At 39.5% G+C, this 22,753-nt stretch overlaps 1 protein-coding gene across 3 annotated transcripts in view; it reads left to right on the top strand.

The window, feature by feature from the left end:
• The window catches only part of piezo1 (piezo-type mechanosensitive ion channel component 1), a 94,188-nt gene that overhangs the window by 15,184 nt on the left and 56,251 nt on the right, over positions 1-22,753 (top strand). For all 3 annotated transcript variants that reach the window (XM_002933675.5, XM_012962280.2, XM_012962282.3), the window contains exon 2: positions 13,174-13,269. In XM_002933675.5, the coding sequence (XP_002933721.3) occupies positions 13,174-13,269 (96 nt within the window). The remainder of the gene's footprint in view (positions 1-13,173; positions 13,270-22,753) is intronic.

Below are 22,753 nucleotides of genomic sequence, written 5' to 3'. Positions count from 1 at the left end.
ATATGCTACAGTAGCTAACGTTTATATTCCGTGCATGTCATTTATGCAACAAAATAATTAATACTATGTATATTTGCACTGTAGCGTGCAGTAAGGTAAGACCTGTCAGAGTGGTGCTGGCAGTCTATTAGTGCCAATGACTTTTAGTAAAATAGCTGTGGGAAGTGCCTTTGGAACAGTGAAACAGAGGAATATAGTAACTCATAAACAGTGATTCCCCAAATATACTTTTGTGTGTTTGATCTCTGGGCTACTTCTCTACTCGCACAGTAATGCTGGTTTACTTCCACCCCAAACCACCTCCACACTGCTCTATTTCCTACTGTTTTACACCTGCAAGGATAATTCTTTTTGTCACATTAGGCTTGTGTTTCAAAAAGCACAAAAGCAATGAACAATTAGAGAGATGAACTGTGGTGCTTGGTAAGTAGCCTTGTGGCAAGGCCCATACTGGAGATTTGCAAGGCCCATACTGGAGTGTCTGCTTTAAGTTCCCAAAAACTAGTGCTTTATATTGGGCCTGTTTGGGCCTATTTTGACTCTCAGACCAGACATGTTTGGGGATGAGATCAGGTGACTTTTATTTTATGTTTTCAAATGTGTTAACACAAATATATCTAGGGTGGTAGTGCACCATAGCATGGTGAGCTTGTTGCTCATGAGACACTGGTTGGGGATCACTGGTCTAATGGGAATGGATATGCTATTATATTATGAATGGATATATTTGTTCCCAATAAGTAATCAGTGCAGGGCAGATCCATATTAAAAGAAAAAAGGTAGGGTGATCAGAACGACAGCTTGATCAATGAAGGACAATAAGGACATTAAACAGTGTAAGATAGCGTTCTCCTCTTCTTCCATCTGGCCAATACAGATGTTGAATATATTTACCAACATCTGTATTTTCATAACAATACTGTAGAGCCTAGATATCAGACCTTTCATATATCCTGGTTGTATAGTATTAATGCAGATATTATTGTCTAGTGCAGGATAGCCACAGGGAAACTGTAAATCAGAGCAAGACACAAGTGGTGAAATAGGTAGTGGTTGGAGATTATATACAAGTTTTAGTTGTTCAATGAATTTGAGCAAATTCTCTGTCACTTATCCTATACAGATCCCATTTTCTTTCCATGCTGTTTGTATTCTTTCTCTAGCCCTGTGCTGTGCACCTTATGTGCTACCGAATTTTTCTGCCCTACATGGTGGAGGGCTGATAATGGAAGCAAGTTTTGACCACTCCCCTCCCACTTCAAACTACACCCATGTTATCCCAAGAGCTTTTAAGACCATACCCACATTAATGATTAATGGTGGTAGAGCAGCGGAAAGCAAATGGTTGGTGCTCACTTTAGGAATATCACTCTTCATTCATATGTACAAGAATTATATTATGTCCCTTAAATTCATATGTCTCCTCCTTTCCCTGTGGATAGCACAGCAACCCCCAGGTTCTCCTCCAACAGGCAACATAGGGCAGGCAGAGTATGGCACAAACAGGAAGCATAGGACAGGCAGAATATGGCACACACAGGCAGCATAGGGCAGGCAGTACATACAGAAACAATGCTGGCACTGGTCCTACAGTCTGAGGTGTCAATAGGTGAATAATGTGGGTGCATACAGTCATAGCCTGAGGTGTAAACAATGCAGGGACTAAAAGGTGTGAACAGTAGAGGGGTTTATATGTTAAAACAATACAGGGGTTTACAACCTGGATCCGAGGTGTGAACCATGCAGGTAGCCAGTTAATCTAAGTACTGATACCATTTAAAGTTTACACAGCAACCAGACAGGTAGGGGGTCACACAGAGGGGGCTGTGGCCCGCCAGTTGGACAGCCCTGCTCTGGCCCATTTTTCTGCCCTAGGCAGACTATGAATACTAAACTAGTAATACGAAAGTGTGAGGAGACATAGTAAGGACAAAAATGTTTTCTCTGGAGTGCAATATAACAAATTAGATTTTAGGAAGTAAGGCTATTTTTATAAGGTTAATTATACCTACAACTGAGAAAGGTAGTTCCCCCAAGGTTTGTAGTTTTTCTCTTGTATATCTTACCATTGGATCATTGTTTTCTGTTATATAATCATGTGGAAATCTGTTAAAATGGACACCTTGATAGGTGAACTTGAGCATTAGTAAGTGTCTTACTACTTGTTTTTGCTTTTGTTGCTCTTCTACAATATATAGAATATGCTGGACTAATTAATACAGAGGCAAGAGCATTGCCTCACCTCATTAAGAACTATTAGAGCTCTGTTGAAGGACTTGGTTAAATCTTTAATGAGTATTTATTAGACTTAAGGTAAGGAGATCCACATTACTGAAAAATCCCTTATCCAGAAAACAACAGGTGTCAAGCATTCTGGATAACAGGTCCCATACCTGTATACTGCAGTAAAACAGGTAGCATAGCATAAGCAAGAGTTCACGCATTAGTCTCTGGAATTTGCAGCGTTTATGTATCAAAGCCATTTTCTAAATTCCACCCAGACATGTAAGGGTTTCTTTTTTTATGCTGTTGCTCAACATTCTTGCTGATGTGCTGTTTCTGCATGCATGGAGAAACCAACACTCCTACTGTAATATGTGATATGCACAATGTTTATGAAACTGAGAGATAAAAATTGGCAGGGTAAAGAGGGGAGAACTGTTTGTTAGCATTGGTTGAGGCTTCAACAAAGTTTATCTAAATATCTAATTGGGCCTCTTGCTTTTTTTGTAAACTTAAATCAAACCCAAGAATAAATAAAAGCTTATTCTGTTATCCCCACAAACTTTATTTTGATCTCCGAACTGTTTTAACAATAGCGTTACTATAAACTTTTCAGAGATTTTTTACTTTAATTCAGTATTTCTTAACCTAATTTTAATTCTGCTTTTTGAAAAAATGGTGTAGAACTAGTAATGTGCCCAGTTTTAATTACTGTATGCTACTGTATCAGTAGATTTTAGTGACCCATTTTAGGGAAATGTCCCATGGAGAGATTAGTTGCCCTTGATAGATCTCTGCTACTAAAAGGGTTGCCACCTGTCCGGTTTTGACCAGAAAAGCCCGGTTTTCGGAAAGGCTGCCCGGGTCAAAACCTCCTGCCCAGTTTCCCTAATTAGAAAAACCAGGCAGGATTTGGTAACATTGATGCGGCGATCGGGCAATCACCGATCGCTGCGTCATAGCCCCGCTACATGACATCATGACCCCACACTTCCCCGCCCCCATGATGTCATCCCCACTCCCTGCCCCCAGCATTCTTGTCCAGCAGGGATGACAATCCTAGCGACTAAGTTTTCCAAAATTGTCTGCTGCAGAAAGCTTGTGTGACTTTGGAAAACCAAAGCGATGCATAGGCCTTTCCATTCATCTTTCACTTTGTAACTGGTGGAAAGGCATTTAGTAGAGATTAGTCACCCGTGGTAGCAGAGATCTGACATGGGCAACTAATCCCTTTCTGGGATATTACCCTTAAACATGTCGACTTGTAACTTAAATGTGTTGTTTACCTTTAAATTACATTTTAGTATGCTGTAAATAGTGATATTCTGAGATAATATGCAATTGCGCCAAATTTGATATTTTATCATGGTGATGGTATGATACAGTAAGTATTTTTTAGTAAGATAAGAAATTAACCGTTAAACTGACACACTATTGTATTTACTATTTGTGCTCATCATTTTATTAATCTTCCCATTGTGAAGCTGTCAGGTAATTACTGCAGTATAGATGACTGAGAACTCACACATCCAAATCACTTAATGAATACAGACATTTAATCAAATATGGCAATGGAAATGATCCTTAAGTGTACATAAAATAATTTCTGCACAATCCATAACATTGATATAAATGGTATAAAAATTATACCTTGCTGGTCCATGAGCAGATGAGTTACAGATAATTATTGATGTGGTTCGATGGGCCCTATGCCTATCATTGAATTAGCCTGGTATCCCTTAGGTGGGCATTAGTGATAGCACCCGACCTTAACCCGCCCGCTCCCAACCTGAACCCTACCCGACCCGGCTTCTGCCCTGTATTTATAGACCCGCGGCCACCCTGGTCCTCCCTGATGGCGAAGCTTGGTGGGCGCTGCCTATAAATTCAGGAGCAGGAAGATGCAGCTGGCAGTGCTAAGTTACATAGTTACATAGTTACATAGGGTTGAAAAAAGACCAGTGTCCATCAAGTTCAACCCATCCAAGTAAACCCAGCACACCCAACCCACACCTACCAATCTATACACTCACATACATAAACTATAAATACAACCACTAGTACTAACTGTAGATATTAGTATCACAATAGCCTTGGATATTCTGATTGATCAAGAACTCATCCAGGCCCCTCTTAAAGGCATTAACAGAATCTGCCATTACCACATCACTAGGAAGGGCATTCCATAACCTCACTGCCCTCACCGTGAAAAACCACCTACGCTGCTTCAAATGGAAGCTCCTTTCCTCTAATCTAAAGGGGTGACCTCTGGTGCGTTGATTGTTTTTATGGGAAAAAAGAACATCCCCCAACTGCCTATAATACCCTCTAATGTACTTGTACAGAGTAATCATGTCCCCTCGCAAGCGCCTCTTTTCCAGAGAAAACAACCCCAACCTCGACAGTCTCACCTCATAGCTTAAATCTTCCATCCCCTTAACCAGTTTAGTTGCACGTCTTTGCACTTTCTCCAGCTCATTAATATCCTTCTTAAGGACTGGAGCCCAAAACTGCACTGCATACTCAAGGTGAGGCCTTACCAGGGACCTATAAAGGGGCAAAATTATGTTCTCATCCCTTGAGTCAATGCCCTTTTTTATACAAGACAGCACTTTATTTGCTTTAGTAGCCACAGAATGACACTGCCTGGCATTAGACAACTTGTTATCAACAAAAACCCCTAGATCCTTCTCCATTAAGGCAACCCCCAACACACTACCATTCAGTAGATAGTTTGCGTTTATATTATTTCTACCAAAGTGCATAACTTTGCACTTATCAACATTGAACCTCATTTTCCAGTTTGCTGCCCAGTTTTCCAATTTTGTCAAATCGCTCTGCAAAGCAGCAGCATCCTGCATGGAACTTATAGTTTTGCACAATTTAGTGTCATCAGCAAAAATAGAAACAGTACTGTCTATGCCCACCTCCAGGTCATTAATAAACAAGTTAAAAAGCAAAGGCCCAAGGACTGACCCCTGCGGTACTCCACTAACCACACTGGTCCAATTAGAAAATGTTCCATTTACAACCACTCTTTGTACTCTATCCTTCAGCCAGTTCTTTATCCAATTACAAATATTATGTTCTAGGCCAATATTCCTTAATTTGATCATTAACCTTCTGTGAGGTACTGTATCAAACGCTTTAGCAAAGTCCAAGTAGATGACATCAACTGCCATTCCAGCATCAAGGTTCCTTGATGTTGTGGGCGGAGAGAGCGAGTCCAATAGCTCAAACCCACCCGCGACCCGTAAGTGACGTGTTGAGGTCGGCCAGAACCCGCTCAACCCACGGGTAAACCTGCAACTTCCGTAGGTTTCAGGTCAATCCGCACATCACTAGTTGCCATATTAGGAGAAGATCTGCTATTTTGCCAAGGATCTTAATGTGTATGGTGACCTTAAGAGTTAAATTGTATACTAAGGGGCTGATTTACTTACCCACGAACGGGTCGAATGGAGTCCGATTGCGGTTTTTTCGTAATGATCGGTATTTTGCGATTTTTTCGTATGTTTTGCGATTTTTTCGGATTCTTTACGAATTTTTCGTTACCAATACGATTTTTGCGTAAAAACGCGAGTTTTCCTATCCATTACGAAAGTTGCGTAAAAAGTTGCGCATTTTGCGTAGCGTTAAAACTTACGCGAAAAGTTGCGCATTTTTCGTAGCGTTAAGTTTTAACGCTACGAAAAATGCGCAACTCTTCGCGTAAGTTTTAACGCTACGAAAAATGCGCAACTTTTTACGCAACTTTCGTAATGGATACGAAAAACTCGCGTTTTTACGCAAAAATCGTATTGGTAACGAAAAATTCGTACAGAATCCGAAAAAATCGCAAAACATACGAAAAAGTCGCAAAATGTTCGTTTTCAAGTCGGAACTTTTCCAATTCGGGTCGGATTCGTGGGTTAGTAAATCAGCCCCTAAGAGTTAAGTTAAAGCTGAACAAGTCCTTTTTAATGTTCTACCCACCGTCATATGCAAAATCTTTTCCCAATATGCCTACCTAAGGTGGCCAATATCAGGCTAATTAGGGCCAAATGATTGAATTAAACCAGCGGAAATAGGCGCCGTCGGACCGAGTACCGCATCAACGAGACAATGCTTTCCCCAATACATTGGAATATCAAACCTGCCCAATCGAGATCTGACCAATTTTAGGCCCGTCGGAGGTGCATACACGGTCAGATAAGCTGCCAAATCGGCCTATAGGACCCGAATCTGCAGCTAATATCTGCCCGTGTATGGCCACCATTAGCCTATTCTGTGTGACTGATTTTTGAACAAGGTTTTATCTTTGTAATCCATGTTGTCTGTCTGCATTTGTTTTTACAAATTAGCTTGGAAACTCATGTGTAAATAGGGTCATTTCAGAAGGTGCACTTTGACTGCACACTGGAAAGCATTGAGTAAACAGTTCACCTAGGAGGGGGCTGCAGATTCACACTAATGTGGAAGATGTCACACCAATGGCAGGGCCAGGGAAATATATCGGACCCTAGTATATCATCTTGGAGCCAGGGTTCTTGTGCAGTGTCTATGATTTTTTTTTTTTTTTTTTGGTATCTCCTGCTTCCTTTGTGTCACAATAAAGAATTATCTGGCCCGCCCATTGGAAGGTCCATAACTCATTTGCCACTGTTTTACTTTCATTAACTTGTCTCCTTGCTTCTCACTAGATAAACAGGGTTGTACCTTCATTTACCCATAATTAAGTTATAATAATTGAACTCTGTTGTTTACGAGGAGGAATCACAGTGTAGGACTGATGCACAGTTATTCTGGGTTTCTGATAAATCACCATCTATTTTGTTTATAAAGATGCCCCTCAGAAATCAGATTTTAAAGGCTTTGTATGGGATCTACCCCTAGTTAAAATCCAGTGCAGCACACTCTTACTATAGGTTAATCTGTCTGTATTTTTTCATAATTTTTTTTGCTGCTATCCACTTTTCACAACTCTTTAACCCACACAGCCAGTGATTTTCTTATCTCCACATCTAGCTCTTTATTAGGTGCCTAGGCTTAGTTCTCCTGAAGCTGTTCTGGACACATTGTTATGGTTTCCTGTCAACAGCCCAGTGTAATGAACCACTGTGCCCAATTTTAAAATGTGGTCTGTGCACACACTGGGGTGTGGCTGCTCCTAACTAACAGTGCCGCCTACAAAATCCTCAAGATGACAGCAAAAAGCAAGATTGTTTCCTGCTTGCACCCTAGGAAGCTTTCTATATTCAGGCTATCGCACAACAATACTTAGAAAATAACATTTATGTATCCCAGGGGTATTTAAATATAGCTGTGAATTCGCAAATGGTTAACTATATTTTTTAATGTGGCTCTCCTTAATCTCATTTAGTATGACAGATTATTTTCCTACAGCGATTAAAAAAAAAAAAAAGAAATAAATAAAAAAAGTTGAATATAAAAGCTTCAACTTTCAGTATCTTTAGTACCGCTGTTCACGTGTTTCAGACAACTTATGTAGTTTGGCTATCACTCTCTGTATGACAGGTATATGCAACCTTAAATGAAAGGGGAATGCCTGCTGGCCTAATATAAGGAGATTAAGTAGAAGCTTTATGCATGTTTCCTTGGTGATAACTATCAGTGTCACTGTTTTGGGTTTGATTTATGTGGATAGGTTGTGAGCAACAGACCGAGGCCCTAGGTGCTCTCCTGAGGGTGGGTTAGCAGAGTTTAAAACTAGTAGCAGGCTGCTTCCTGGAGCTGCTGGACAGGAATTTTCCATCTTCCTGCCGAAGACCATCAAATTATATTCTATGGAACAGAGCAGTATCTGTTGAGAGAGGGTTGTTTTTATGGCAGTGTGTATAGTCTGCACATATGTCTCATGCAGCTAGATGCAGAGGCATGTTGTAGAAATGATTTGCATTTTTGTGTTCAAAAGCAAGTCTCACTAAAATATAAAATGTTAACTTTCTTGTATGTTTGAGACAACAAGTTGTAATGTGTTTTTTTTTCATATATAGTACTGTTTTTATATCTATACATGATAAATGTAATACTAAATGCACCAGATTTAAACAGCAGTGTGCGAGACTGTGAGAGGCACTTTTTAAAGATGGCAGCTGCTAAGTTGCTGTATGGCCTTAGTCTTATTGTGCAGTTAGAAAAAGAGCAATGCAGGGCTCTCTGCATCTGAAAATTTATTTCCATGTCCTTTTGCTTGTTATTGATATGCACACATGACTGTTGTGCATGAGAAATAGTAGTTTCTCTTATAAATTATCCCCACTAACCTGTATGTATATGAGCAAACCTCTACATTTGACCCAAAATTCTCAGATAATCAAAAGTTTTTAGATTGTTGAACTATTGTATGCTGGCAGATGTCAGACACTATGGACTTGATTTGACTTGAAAATGGACTTGATTGTTCAACATTATAAGTTCTGAGAAAAGGTTTCTTTTATTACCTTTGTGAATAGGTTATGATTTGTTGGTGCTGTACTGGACCTCCTAGGGCAAACCAGAGGAACCTGATATCCAGGACCACCACAATTCAGTGTAGCTAGTTCTAAATGTTATAGTTTCTAGTCTATGATGGCATTTGGGCTGATAGAGATCTTCCTTAGCTGGGGCTTACTAGTACCTAAGCTCACCAGTATACAGCATGAAATAATAAGATTCTTAAATGCTCTATGTTTTTAAAACTCTGTATTGTAAGTAACAAAGCAAAAATGTTGTTCTACTGTGTGCTGTCATTATTTTTGGATGTATCCAAAGGTTATGTCCATATTACTAATTTATTTATATATATATATAATATATTATTAGCCAGATGTGCTCACTTTTTCACCCTTCTTTCAATGTGTTGTTAGACACCAACTATAAAGTTGCTGGGTAATTCACATTTGGTTACATGTAATTGACTATTGACTTGATAAATGCAGAAAGTCAGACTTTGTGCCTGACACAACTTGTTGAATGACAGTAGCAGTCAGTGGCAACTGGGAAGGTCAATGAGATGAGCAGATTGTTTGCATACTGTACCTTCCTGCCACTCCTTGTGTTCTATACACACACATACAGTCATGGCCGAAATTGTTGGCACCCCAGAAATTTTTCCAGAAAATCAAGTATTTCTCACAGAAAAGTAGTGCAGTAACACATGTTCTGCTATACACATGTTTATTTCCTTTGTGTGTATTGGAACAGAACAAAAAAGGGAGGAAAAAAAGCAAATTGGACATAATGTCACACAAAACTCCAAAAATTTAGTTTTTATAGAATTAAAGGTAAAAACCCTATTTTGCTCCACACATTCTTCTACATCTCATCTAGTATGTAATAGAATAAACAATTCTAAGCAACTTTCAATTAGTCTTCATTATTCATTATAAATTGCCTTCTTCTTCAAACTCTGTAGCTTTAAAATGGGGGTCACTGACCCCGGCAGCATAAAGCAATTTCTCTGTGAGGTTACAGTTTTATTCAGTTGGAGAGAGAGTTGGAGAGTTGCTGAACAATTATTAAAAATAATTAAAAAGCTACAAATAAAAAATTAAAACAAATTGCAGATTGTTTTGGAATATTACTCGCTACATCATACTAAAAGTGAACAACCCTTTTAAAATTATACATACGGTAAGTTGTCTGCTTTTTCTACACTGTAGAACAGGGATTTTTAACCTTTAAGTTGCGACCCAAAAATTTGTTATTGTTTTGTTTTGGACAGTTCTCTATGGTCTCCCTAAATAAAGGAACATTTCTGATTGTAACAGAAAACAGTAAAGGCAACCTGTGACCTATGTGTGTTAGATGTGTGTTAGATTATCAAAATAAACTTTGCTTACGCTAATTAAATTTAAATGTTTCATTTTGTCCTGAAATTCACAATCTTAGAGAGCAGGCAGGAGCCATTTTGCATCATCATCCCAATAACTTTGTAGTATATGTACTTGGATTTTGCTAAACTCAGTGTCAAAGTTCTTTCTTACTTTCATCATAAAAAGCAAGTTAAGTTTCTAAAGTGTTACGTTGTAAGATTTATAGTTTAGCAACCGCTGGGAACTGCCAGGGTGGAAATTTGTAATAAAAACCAAACTGTTAAAAATCAAATACTATATGTCAAATTTCTCTATATGTGGGGAAATAGAGCAATGTATTATGTGTAAACCCAAAACAGAAAGACATACTCATAACAATGCCCACCCTTCCACGAGCACAATGTGTAATTTCCCCTAACACTATCATTTCCTGACAGAATAGCTCTAAGAATGCACAAGGGATTTTATAGTCTATTAATTTCCTAAACCCCCGCGGGTTGGCCTACCCAACAGTCATAATTATTAACATGTACGTATTTATAAAGCAACATTTATTCTGCAATGCTGTACAAAAAATGGATGTATACAGATTTACATAAAAGAAACCAGTAACCAATACAAGAGGTAAAGAGGGCCCTGCCCAAAAGAGCTTGCACAGTTTTCTTCCTGAGTTGCCATGACCCAATGACCCTTTTGTAATGTGCTGTTGAGTCTTGATGTTATCTTAAATGTATACATCAAAATATTTTAAATGAGCACAATGCTATGAAAATTGCTATACATGGTAGCAGTGGTTCCTAAACTGGGAGCCTGGAGCAGTGTAAATGAATGGGGGGGGGGGGGGTTGGGCTCAGTCTAAAGGTCACTTAGGGTGGTATGTTTTGCCCATGGTATTTATATAGCACTGACACATTGTACAGTGGTCACATCAATTCCTGCTCCCACTGGAGCTTACAGTCTTTCATATTCACACAAAGCATGGCCACTTTTATTAGAATTCAATTAACCTGCAAGTAGGTTTTTGGAGTGTGGAAGGAAACCCACACAGACTCAGGGAGAGCATACAAACTCCTTGAAGAGAGTGTACTGGCTGAAATTGAACCCAGCGCTGCAAGGCGGCAGGGCTACCCACTAAGCCAGCGTTTTTCAACCGCTGTTCCGCGGCACACTAGTGTGCCGCGAGATGTTGCCTGGTGTGCCGTAGGCAGGGCCGCAATTTTTACTTTCAAAAAAAAATCCGGGCCCTGTCATTGGTTGCGCCCCGTGTGTACGGGTGACGTCAGTACGCACGGGGCGCAACGTTATAAAAGGGCCTGTGTGCGGTCGCGTGTAGGCAGAAGTGCAGAGGCGGCGCGCGTGAGGGGAAGATGCTGCTGAAGCCGCCAAAGAGTAAAATGCTGCTGGGCACCAATGTATTAGGGGGGGGCCACGGGGCACACTGACTTATGGGGGCACTGCTGCTGGGCACCAATGTACTAGGGGGGCTGGCTCTTGGCACCAATGTACTGGGGGGCACTGCTGCTGGGCACCAATGTACTAGGGGGGCTGGCTCTTGGCACCAATGTACTGGGGGGCACTGCTGCTGGGCACCAATGTACTAGGGGGGCACTGCTCTTGGCACCAATGTACTAGGGGGGCACTGCTGCTGGGCACCAATGTACTAGGGGGGCACTGCTCTTGGCACCAATGTACTAGGGGGGCACTGCTGCTGGGCACCAATGTACTAGGGGGGCACTGCTCTTGGCACCAATGTACTAGGGGGGCACTGCTGCTGGGCACCAGTGTACTAGGGGGGCACTGCTGCTGGGCACCAATGTACTAGGGGGGCACTGCTGCTGGGCACCAATGTACTAGGGGGGCACTGCTCTTGGCACCAATGTACTAGGGGGGCACTGCTGCTGGGCACCAGTTTACTAGGGGGGCACTGCTGCTGGGCACAGAGTTAAATTTTTTAACATTTTCTAATGGTGGTGTGCCTCGTGATTTTTTTCATGAAACAAGTGTGCCTTTGCCCAAAAAAGGTTGAAAAACACTGCACTAAGCCACTGAGTTGCATTTGTGAAGAATTATTACTTTTTCTAAAAACACATGAAAGGCTAGCTGGAAGGTCAGTTGCGATGATATTTTTGGCGAAAACATATTTGCTCATCTAGATATTCTTGGAACTATAGCTGATACATCAATGTTAGACAGCTAGATATCTATCTGTGTTAAAGCTTAAGGCCACTAAAGTCTCTCTGTCTTATGTGTTTCTTTGAAATACCAAGCTCTTCAATAGAATATCCTACTTGCACCACTTCAGATAGCTAAACTGTAACTCCTATTTAGGGGTCATACTGCAACAGCTGGTGTATGGCCACAAATTAGACAACCCTGCTTTACAGCCTTTAAAGTAAAACAAACATTGACAATTAATATGGTTAGAAATGCCTTATTTTATGTACTGAATTTATTGATTTTAGTCTTTATACTTGTCACAGGAGCTCCCCATCTTGGATTTTTTTTGGATGCGTCAGTGACACTGCACATGCACATAGCACTCTGAGTAGCTATTGAGAAACTAAGCTTAGGGGCTGTGGCAAATTATCAAGCAGAAAAAGAGGCAGGTCTGTCATATTAGCTGATGCTAGAGGCAGGGGCGATTCTGGACATATCGCCGCTTTTTGCCACCCCTGGTAACTGGGGCGCTTCTGCCGCCTGAGGTGAGTTTCTCAACTTGCCTAATGGCAGAAGCGCCCCTGGCTAGAGGGCTAATTATTAAATTCTGATGCTAATTGCACTAGTTTCTGAGCTACCATGTAATGTGAATCTGAATAAATACTAATCAGCCTTTTTTGACAGCAGCACAGAGCATGTGCAGTGAATCAGCAGAAATGGACATGGGGAGCTACCGGGACATGATTTGATAAACAGATTGTCAATGCTAAGGGGCTGTGGTTGCCTTGGGCAGATACAGAAGCCCAAAACATAATGTGCAATATTTATGGCCTATTTCCTAAGTTAAGCTTTAGTTCTTCTTTAAAAGCAAATGCAATTGGCTGTGGTGTTGTTATTAGGCCTTTTCTAAACCATTCAGCAATATTATATTCTGGTTGTTTTCTGTAAATAGACACAATTTCTGAGACTAACATTTAATTTCTCTCTTCTTCCACAGCCTGCTTATTCCGTTACAACTCCTTGTCACTGGTGTACCTGTTTTATCTTCTGCTTCTGCCATGGTTTGCTGGACCAAATCCCTGCAGCATGAGAGGTAAAGGCATTATTATGATGTTTATAGGGACTCTAAGCAGTATTTTACAAATGGTGTAAACCTGAAAACTGTTTGTTACTCTTTTTTTATTTTGATTTGGATAGGACAAGGAACCGTTTCTCACTTTACACTGGTTTCAAATCATTCCATACATTATTCAGTGTCTCATTCCTACTTTTTTTTATCTAAGAAAGGAGGCAAAATAACCATTTCTTCTTTCTTCCTAGAGAAGCACAGTCTTTTTAGCCAATGTGCCAGTTTAGGCTATTGTCCCGCTAAGAGATTAGTAGCCCTCGATAGAGCTCTGCTACTGCGAGCGACTAATCTATCTGAAATGCCTTTCCACTGGCAAGAAAGGCCGGTGGAAAGGCCTACTCATCACTTTGGTTTTCAGAAGTTACGCAAAGTTTACACCTTCAGGCAACTTTGCGCGACTTTGGAAAACCCAAGCCGGGGTAGCAGAAGTCTATCATGGGTGACTAATCTCTTTGAGGGATATAAGCCTTATAGAGACAAAACCATGTAGATCTTTTTAAAAAAAGAATGGGCAAAAATAGCTATCCCCCATGTGAATGAATAAGCCACATTTATCAAACTAGTATTTTAAATGATAGTGAAGTGAAAAATTTGCCAACTATGTGAAAGATTCCATTTGATGAGAAAAAACATTGCTCTGGTAATCACTGGGGTGATCTGGGATTTCAGTCTGTAGATGTTTTGCATATGCTTTCTAACAGTGTACACTGGTTTTTAACCAGTGGCCATAAATAAAGGGGCATAGTAAAAAAAAAAAAAATACCAGTTGTGTAAGTAAGTTTCAAAAAAGGAGGATTACAACTAAGGTCTGGTTCCAATACATGAAATTGTAGGATTTGTTAATGTGGAAGTTTTTGGTTTTATCTAGCTTTACTGTTTCCTGTTTTCCTGTTTTCCTGTTTACTGTTTAGACTTAGATTGTAAGCTCTACGAGGCAGGGACCTCCTTCCTACTGTGTCTCATACCACATGGCACTTATATATATATATACATATATATATTTATTGTATTTATTTATTATATCACTTGTCCTGCCTGTGTGTAATTTTGTATTCTGTAAGACTGTACAGCGCTGTGTACCCTTGTGGCGCTTTATAAATAAAGTTATACATACATACATACATACATACATACATACATACATACATACAAGTGCAGTTCCACTGGTATGAACAGCAGAAGTCTGAATACTTTGACCTCACTTCCCTTGAACATAAACATGTTTATGGGACTTAAGTTTTTTTTTTTTTTTAATTCTTTGCCAAAAACTGAAAAATAAGTATCTGCAAATATTGACACATGTTGTCCAAGAACTATTTTGGCAAATCTGCAAGTGTATGAACAGATACAAATGTTTGCAGACTCAAAGTCTTCATAGGGTAAATGGCCCAATAGAATTTCCATTAGAAAAGAAAGGTAATTGATTGATAAGTATTATAATACTTTTTTCAAGCAGTTTTATTTTAAGCTGTTGGTTTTGTTTTTTTTTTTTTAATCTAATTTACCATTTGAATCTGCTAATAATAGTTAGAAAATACATTTGGCCAATTATCATATAAACAATCCTGGTCAAACTGTATTGTAGTCTGGTCTGTCTCTTTTAGCTATCATCCTTTAGCAGGTGATGTCACTTATTATATTCCTGGTCCCCGTTTCACTAGTAAAGTGCATATATTTTATAAAACTGGGGTTGTTAGTTGCATTGTTATGATCATAAAATTGACAAGCCACTATACCATGTCAAGGTAACCCCTATATGGTGGTCATAACTATTTACCTCTAGCCTAGCATTACTTGGGATAAGTGTATCCTGACCTGACTATTAGCTTTTAACCCTTTTACTGCCAGCTGTTTTGGTCAAAGCGGAACTTGTATTGCCAGACAGTTTTTGAACATTTTGCACTGTTTCACTTTAGGGGCCTTTCCTCGGGGGGACTTTTAGTTTACCCAGGAAAACAATATATCGTTTTTTTCAGAACAACCTAAGCTTTCAAAATATTGTAGAATTTTTGTGTAATTCCAATTCTGTAACAAGATATAGGCTTCTAAATGTCTAAAAATGCAAAAAAAAATCAAATTTTCCATAATATAAACACACATTTCTTTTTGCTCCAAAGTACCAAGCTGTAAAGCTTTCCTAAGTTTGCAGATTTATATGACATTTAGAAAATCGCATAAAAATGTTGCAATTTGCCGCATTTATCTCTCACAATTTCTTGATAAAGATCAGATAAAGGTAAATCACCCCAAATAGGAACACCTATGGTCTACTGAACAGTTTGATGCCCAATATGCATAGATATACCATCTATGTACTGACCCCAAAATGAAAATAGCGCATAAGGATTTCTAGCCTGCCAGCTCAGCTTTTGCACACAGAGCCCCCTGTCAGTGTATTATGTGCCGAAACTTCCCCTAACTATACAGAGACCCCCACAAAACCATATATTTTTGGAAAGTACACATTCTGAAAAATCCAACAAGGGTAAAGAGTCCTTTCTACACCAAAGTACCAATCTGCAAAGGTTTCCTAAAGTTATTGGTTTTTATGACATTTCAGAAAATCGCCTAAAAAAGTTGCAATTTGCCGCATTTATCTCACACAATTTCTTGCATACAAAGGCAAGTCACCCCAAATAGGAACACCAGAGGCCTACTGAACAGTTTGATGCCCAATATGCATAGATATACCAAAGTCTGCGGTATGTACTGACCCCAAAATGAAAATAGCGCATATGGATTTCTCGCCTGCCAACTCAGCTTTTGCACACAGAGCCCCCTGCCAGCGTATTATGTGCAGTAAACCCCCTAACTATACAGAGACCCCCAGAAAACCATATATTTGTGGAAAGTACACATTCTGATGAATTCAAGATAGGCAAAGTTATTTTTCTACACCAAAGTTACACCTGGCAAAGCTATGCTAAAAACAGATTAGGAACACTTATACAGGGATAAAATGCGATAAAACCACAAAAATTGTGCAAATCAGTGAAACAACAAAATAAGTCACACGACAGTGTAATTAGTGGTCAGTATATCTGATCCAATAGTCACGCTGTCAAAATAAACAGTTTTAGGTAAAAGAAACTAAAAACAAAGTGGTAAAATGACAAGTGTTTGTGTATACATGTGTGTACATGTGTAAAAGTTGTGTTATAGTGTGTATATGAGTGTAAATAAGTGTATAAAACTGTGAAAAATGAAAAAAAAAAAAAAACTGCTAAAATGTGTGCTGTAAGTGTGTGTAAATGTATGTAAGTGTGTATAAATGTGTGTAAGTGTGTGTGTAAGTGCGTAAATGAAAAAAAAAAAAAAAAAAAAGTCCTTACCTGTCCTGAAGACCCAATCGCCTCCTTCTCAGTGGGCCGGCTCTGGGGGGGAAGAAGAAAGCAGCAGACACGATGCGATCGCGTCTGCTGCTTCCTGGAGGGTCCTGCGACACGATCAATCGCAGGACCCTCATGACAGCCCCCCTGGCACATTGCCCAGGGGGGCTGTCATCGTTAGAAGCTTTCTGCAGCGGCGGCACATGCAGAGAGCAGCCCTTAAATGCCAACGACGTATGGGACACGTTGTTGGCATTTAAGCCTTTTTACTGCCACGACGTATGCCATATGTCGTTGGCAGTAAAAGAGTTAAAGGAGAAAGACTGCCAAGATCAAAACACAGGTGAGGAATTTACTTGCACAGCCCCCGCCCCATCCTGTTTAACCTATTATATTCCTATCCTGAATTTATATTTCTAGTACAAATTTTTCCAGTTTAAGGGGAAATAAATGTCCTATAAAATTAGAGCCTGCAGTGACTTTATTTTTAAGTTCTGTAATAAAACCAATTTCCATTGGGTTTTCTTTTAAAAATTGAGTTTTTGCTTAGGTTTAATAAGCAATTTATTTTACATGACAGCACCCATCAGACATAGGCATACTATTGCTTTACTTGTCAAGAAGTTATAACTTACATTTGATCATTCATAAATTATAACTGATAAGTCTAATGTCCATTTAAGGGTACGTCTGATAATGGTTAATTATTTGTAAAAACAAAAAGACTGTACCACAAAGCCTGATTTCTTGGAATGTTCCAAGAATAAGTTTCTACAGATGCTGCTCGAGACTTTTCCTTACAAGGTTAAAGCATTATTTTAAACAGTCTAAGTATTGAAAGATGCTATAAAATCTTGGGGTGGTGACAGAGTACAGAACCGATTTTATTTTGTAATACAAGGCAGCGCCCCTGGAAAAATGACGACTGTTCTAAAACTATACACCTGCAAAACCTAACCACAGCAATTTTAAACAGCTAACATAAAAGGGAAATTTATTTTTTCCCATGGACAAATACTGTGTGGTATAGCTTACCAGTAGCTAAACCATTTCTTACAACCCATTCATCTTGATACACTAAATAGGACACCGTGTAGTCAAAGTGCATGAATATGCAGCCATCGTGAAAACAAACAGTGTCGAGAGTTTTTTTCCAACAGATTGTATACATTACCATTATTATGAATAAAGGATAATGTATTTGATAGAACTTTATGTAGATACATTATTTACATCTACCCCAGTGGTCACTATCATAGTGACACACACTAATAAATTTTAATAGCAGCCAATGTATCTGATTAAAACTTTTAAGAACATGATACTGATTTACTCTGAGGAACCTTGGACCCCAGAACTGCACAAGTGCTTCTTAGGTGAGCACTAAGGGGCATGCACTTGTGCACCTTGGTGCTCTTGCTTCCCATTGTAGAGACCTGCATGGGTCTGGTCAGGCAGAACTGAACCAGACCCGCAACCCTACCTTCACCCACCACCCTGGTATTCCCCCTTTGCAGAACTGCAACCCCACCCTGTCGAATTGACGGCACTCTGATGGTGGATCAACCAGGTAAGAGGGAGAAAAATAGCATTATTGTCAAGGATAGGAGGGTGAGAATACATCGGTTTTTGAGCTGGATACCTAATCAGAGTACCTGCAGACTGCACACATGGTCAGGAAATCATGGACTTTCCACCCGGAACCCAACTGCTTTATGGGTACCTGACCCAATGCAGGAATCTGTCCCATAGTGTAGTAAATGACCCCTAAGTGTTAAAATGATATATAGGACCGGTACAATATGCTTTTTGTGTTAAAACTAGTGCATATACCTAAATAGACTGTGGAGCAACCAGGGTCACTACAAACCTTTGAAAAAAATATTTACCAAAAATAAACCTTTGGGTAAAAGGAAAGGGATAGGAAAATTCTGAGTGGAATTCAAACAAGGGGAGGTTTATACGAAGAGGAGACTTGACAGTGAGAAAAGTAAGGAGGAATAAAAAGTGGAAAGATAATTTACAGAGCCTGGTGGATACCCTCCTAGGCATGTCTGATAAAATAGCAAAGACTAAGACCAAAAAATTAAAAGTTGTCCAAAAGTAACCAGAGAAAGACTTAAGAAAGGAGACACAAGAGGAACAGGTAAAACATTAGGACATTTTTAAAAAGCAGAGCAGCATAAAAGATTTATAGGAATAGAAAACATTGAGTAGGTTAGAGCATTTATGAATTAGGATTCACATTACAGCAATACATTGCCATCTACACGCATACATACTGTATATATATATAATAAAAAGAGTGCCCCACACACAAGGGCTTGATACAAAAGAAAAAGTGTTTTTATTGAAAAAATTCCAACGTTTCGAGCACAACCAGTGCTCTTCCTCAGGGACAAACACCTTTTGTATCAAGCCCCTGTTTGTGGGGCACTCTTTCTATTATATTTTTGTTTTTGACCTGCACCAAAGGCATTTGGACTTGTATAGGGTGTGCTCCTCCCTGTGTACTATATATACCAACTAAGATATAAATAATCCTTATTGGATGCAAAACAATCCTGCTGGGTTTAATAAATGTTTTATTGATTAGTCTTCCTATTGTTTAGTAAAACACCACACTTTTGGCTCACCTAATCAAATATTTACTCAGTCACACTTACTTCACATTTTCTAGAACAGGCAGCCATCTCTAAAAAGGTATTCTCCCTTCCTTTCCCTCCTTGCTTCATACTGCACATTCCCTCCCCCCCTCCCCTCTGCCAGATCCACTTCTGATTGGCTGATGGGCATGTGTAGCTCAGAACAGGAGACAGGATCAAGTTACACACATGCTCAGAGAATAGGAAGGCTGCCGCTGGCAGCCTACAGGAAGGACCGAGAGATTTCAGTGATGTCACTGTAGTCTTCACACTGCTGTAGGCTGCCAGCACCATATCTCAGAGAAGCAAGCAGGTATCTGGGAATTTAGATATGCAGTAAGTACTTAAAAAGAATGCCTTTAGACTTACTTTTAATTTATATTAACCTTTCATTGTCCTTTAAGGGGCGGAGATCCAAATTACAGAAAGACCCCTTATCTGGAATACCCTTGGTCCCGAGCATTCTGGATAATGGGTCCTATACCTGTGTGTGTGTGTGTGTGTGTATATATATATAATATATATAATATATATATATATATATTTTAATGCACTTTTTTTGTATTAGGTAATTAAGTATCGATTATTCATACTTATATGATGTCGGGGGTTAATGGTCACTAGGGGTAATGTGCATATGATGTCACTGATACTCCCTGGATTCATGGGAGGAGGCTATTTAAACAGAGTTGTTGTATGTAAATGTACCTTGAAAAAGGTCCTAAAAGGAACCAAAACGTGGGTTGTAAATGCAGTTATAATACACTATATTTATTTGAACCACAAGACCCTTGGTGCTGGTTGTGTTTGATTGGGTGTGTATATGTATATATGTAATATATATATATATATATATATATATATATATATATATATATAATCGCATCGTACTACAAATAAAAGACAACAGGTTACATTTGTTTCTCAATATCATACACATAGTGCTCGAATACAGTCTGTTTTAAACAGACATTGGCATTTGTTGAGGGAATCTTATCCCTCTATTACGGTTTTTCAACATCCTCCCATGATGTCATTTCGTAGAGGAGGGACCATTGGTAGCAGATTGGTACAGGCCGAGGTTCCCACTGTATCTAGAAAATTTACTTTTCTGGGACCACCTAGGGAGGGTATGCATAAGTGCAAGGGATGCTCTCAATGCCGTTATGTTATGACAGGTCCGGAGTTTTTGAATCCCCTTACGGGCAAATCATACAGGATACGTGGACACAACACATGTGATACCAGTTTTGTGGTGTACATGCTGGTGTGTCCATGTGGTTTTATTTATGTTGGTGAAACCACACAAAAGGTCAGAGATAGATTTTCACAACACAGATCTACCATTAATACTGGCAACAAAACTCTCCCGGTCTCTAGACATTGTTTGGAGATGGGACACACTTCTGATGACTTGAAATTTTGCGTTATACAGCATATTGCTCCATTAAAAAGAGGAGGTGACCGTGTCCTATGCTTGAAAAAAACTGAAGTTGAATGCATTCATCGTCTCAAAGCTTTGACCCCATACGGACTTAATAGGGATTTGACCTACATCTGTTTCTATAATATATGGGTATATATCTAGGTATATTGTAGTTTTACATTTGGTATAGTGTTTCAATAATGTGAGCGATTTGAGACTTGAGAAAGGGATATGGTATTCCCGAAACGTTGTGTTCTGACTGTTACTTTGATGGACAAGCATCTGCATTGAAGTTGATTGTACTTTGATGGTCTTATTGCAAGCTTCAATAAAAGCTACATTTTATGAACGAGGAGTGTGGCTCGGTTGGAATACAATCCAAATCTGTCAGATTGCGAGGGCATCTCCTGTGCACAGCCCTCCTCAGATCACCTCACAGATTTTCAATCGGATTCAGGTCTGGGCTCTGGCTGGGCCATTCCAAAACTTAAATCTTCTTCCGCTGAAGCCATTCCTTTGTTGATTTGGATGTATGCTTTGGGTCGTTATCATGCTGAAAAATGAAGTTCCTCCTCATGTTCAGCTTTCTAGCAGAAGCCTGAAGGTTTTGTGCCAATATTGACTGGTATTTGGAACTGTTTATAATTCCCTCTGTCTTCAGATGTGTTTTTGCAAAATGTAGGCTGGCTTGGATGTTTTTCTTCGTAAGAAAAGGCTTTCGTCTTGCCACTCTACCCCATAGCCCAGACATATGAAGAATACGGGAGATTGTTGTCACATGTACCACACAGCCAGTACTTGCCAGATATTCCTGCAGCTCCTTTAAAGTTGCTGTAGGCCTCTTGGTAGCCTCCCTGACCAGTTTTTTTCTCTTCTTTTCATCAATTTTGGAGGGATGTCCAGTTCTTGGTAATGTCACTGTTATGCCATTAGCTTTCTGTGCGGTGCTGTATCAAATGCTTTAGCAAAGTCCAAGTAGATGACATCTACTGCAATTCCAGCATCGAGGTTCCTACTTATCTGTTACACATAAAACCATGCTGGCACAAATTTACAGTATTGTGATTTTCAATGTATTGAAGTATCCTATCCCTTATTACCACTTCCAAAAGCTTTCCTACTACTGATGCCAGACCTCAATGAATCCTGAAAAATTAAGTGAAGAGTTTTGGCAATCACAGTGTTAAGCTCGTTAAATACCCTGGGATGAATACCATCTGGTCCTGGACCTTTGTTTACCTTTACATGTACAAGTCTCTTTTGAATTTCCTCCTGAGTGACCCATGCATCAGTAGTTATATTACTAGAATTGGGTCTATTAAACGGGAAGCCTTCATTAGCTGGCTCCTCAGTTGTGTAGACAGATAAATAATAGAGTTCAACATGTCTGCTTTTTTCTATATCATCAGCCAACTGACCCCCCTGTATTAATAAGGGCCTTGCTTCATTTTTTTACTATTTACATATTTAAAAAAATTTTGGATTGCTTTTACTCCTAGCTCCAATACCCCTATCCATCTCTATTGTAGCTTGCCTGATAGCTTTTTTGCATGCTTCATTTGCTTCATTGTACCTGATGAAAGTTTCTGCTGTCCCAGCTAACTTGAATGCTGTAAAAGCACGTTTTTTTTTTTTTTACCAACCTCAACACTAACATGCAATGCCCTTGCTTCCAAGGGGAATATACTGACCTGTATACTTGCTAAGCAATGTTTTAAAAATTAGGAGAAAAACATGAATTAAAGCTGCCCATTTGTGTGAGAATGGCAAACCATAATTGCTCCCTACATGAGGCTTCTTGGTTGAGAAGTTTGTGCAATAGTTGGAGTGTAGCACTATTGATGGTGCTGGGTTATATTCCCTGTTCTGGCCAAGTGCCTGGAACTATTAGCAATTGTTTTAGCTTTCTTCAGGGACAAGTGGTTTGTCCCTGAAGAAGAGTACAGTCAGTACTCGAAACGTTGGATTTTTTTCAATAAATTTTTTCACTTTACTGTTAAGTCCTTGTGTGTGCGGCTCTCTGTCCCTATATATATATATAGATATAT

The sequence above is a fragment of the Xenopus tropicalis genome, chromosome 4, assembly GCF_000004195.4.
Source record: "Xenopus tropicalis strain Nigerian chromosome 4, UCB_Xtro_10.0, whole genome shotgun sequence".
In the NCBI taxonomy this organism is placed as follows: domain Eukaryota; kingdom Metazoa; phylum Chordata; class Amphibia; order Anura; family Pipidae; genus Xenopus; species Xenopus tropicalis.
The sequence above is the reverse complement of the archived record's forward strand: the minus strand, read 5'-3'. Positions and strand labels throughout refer to the sequence as shown.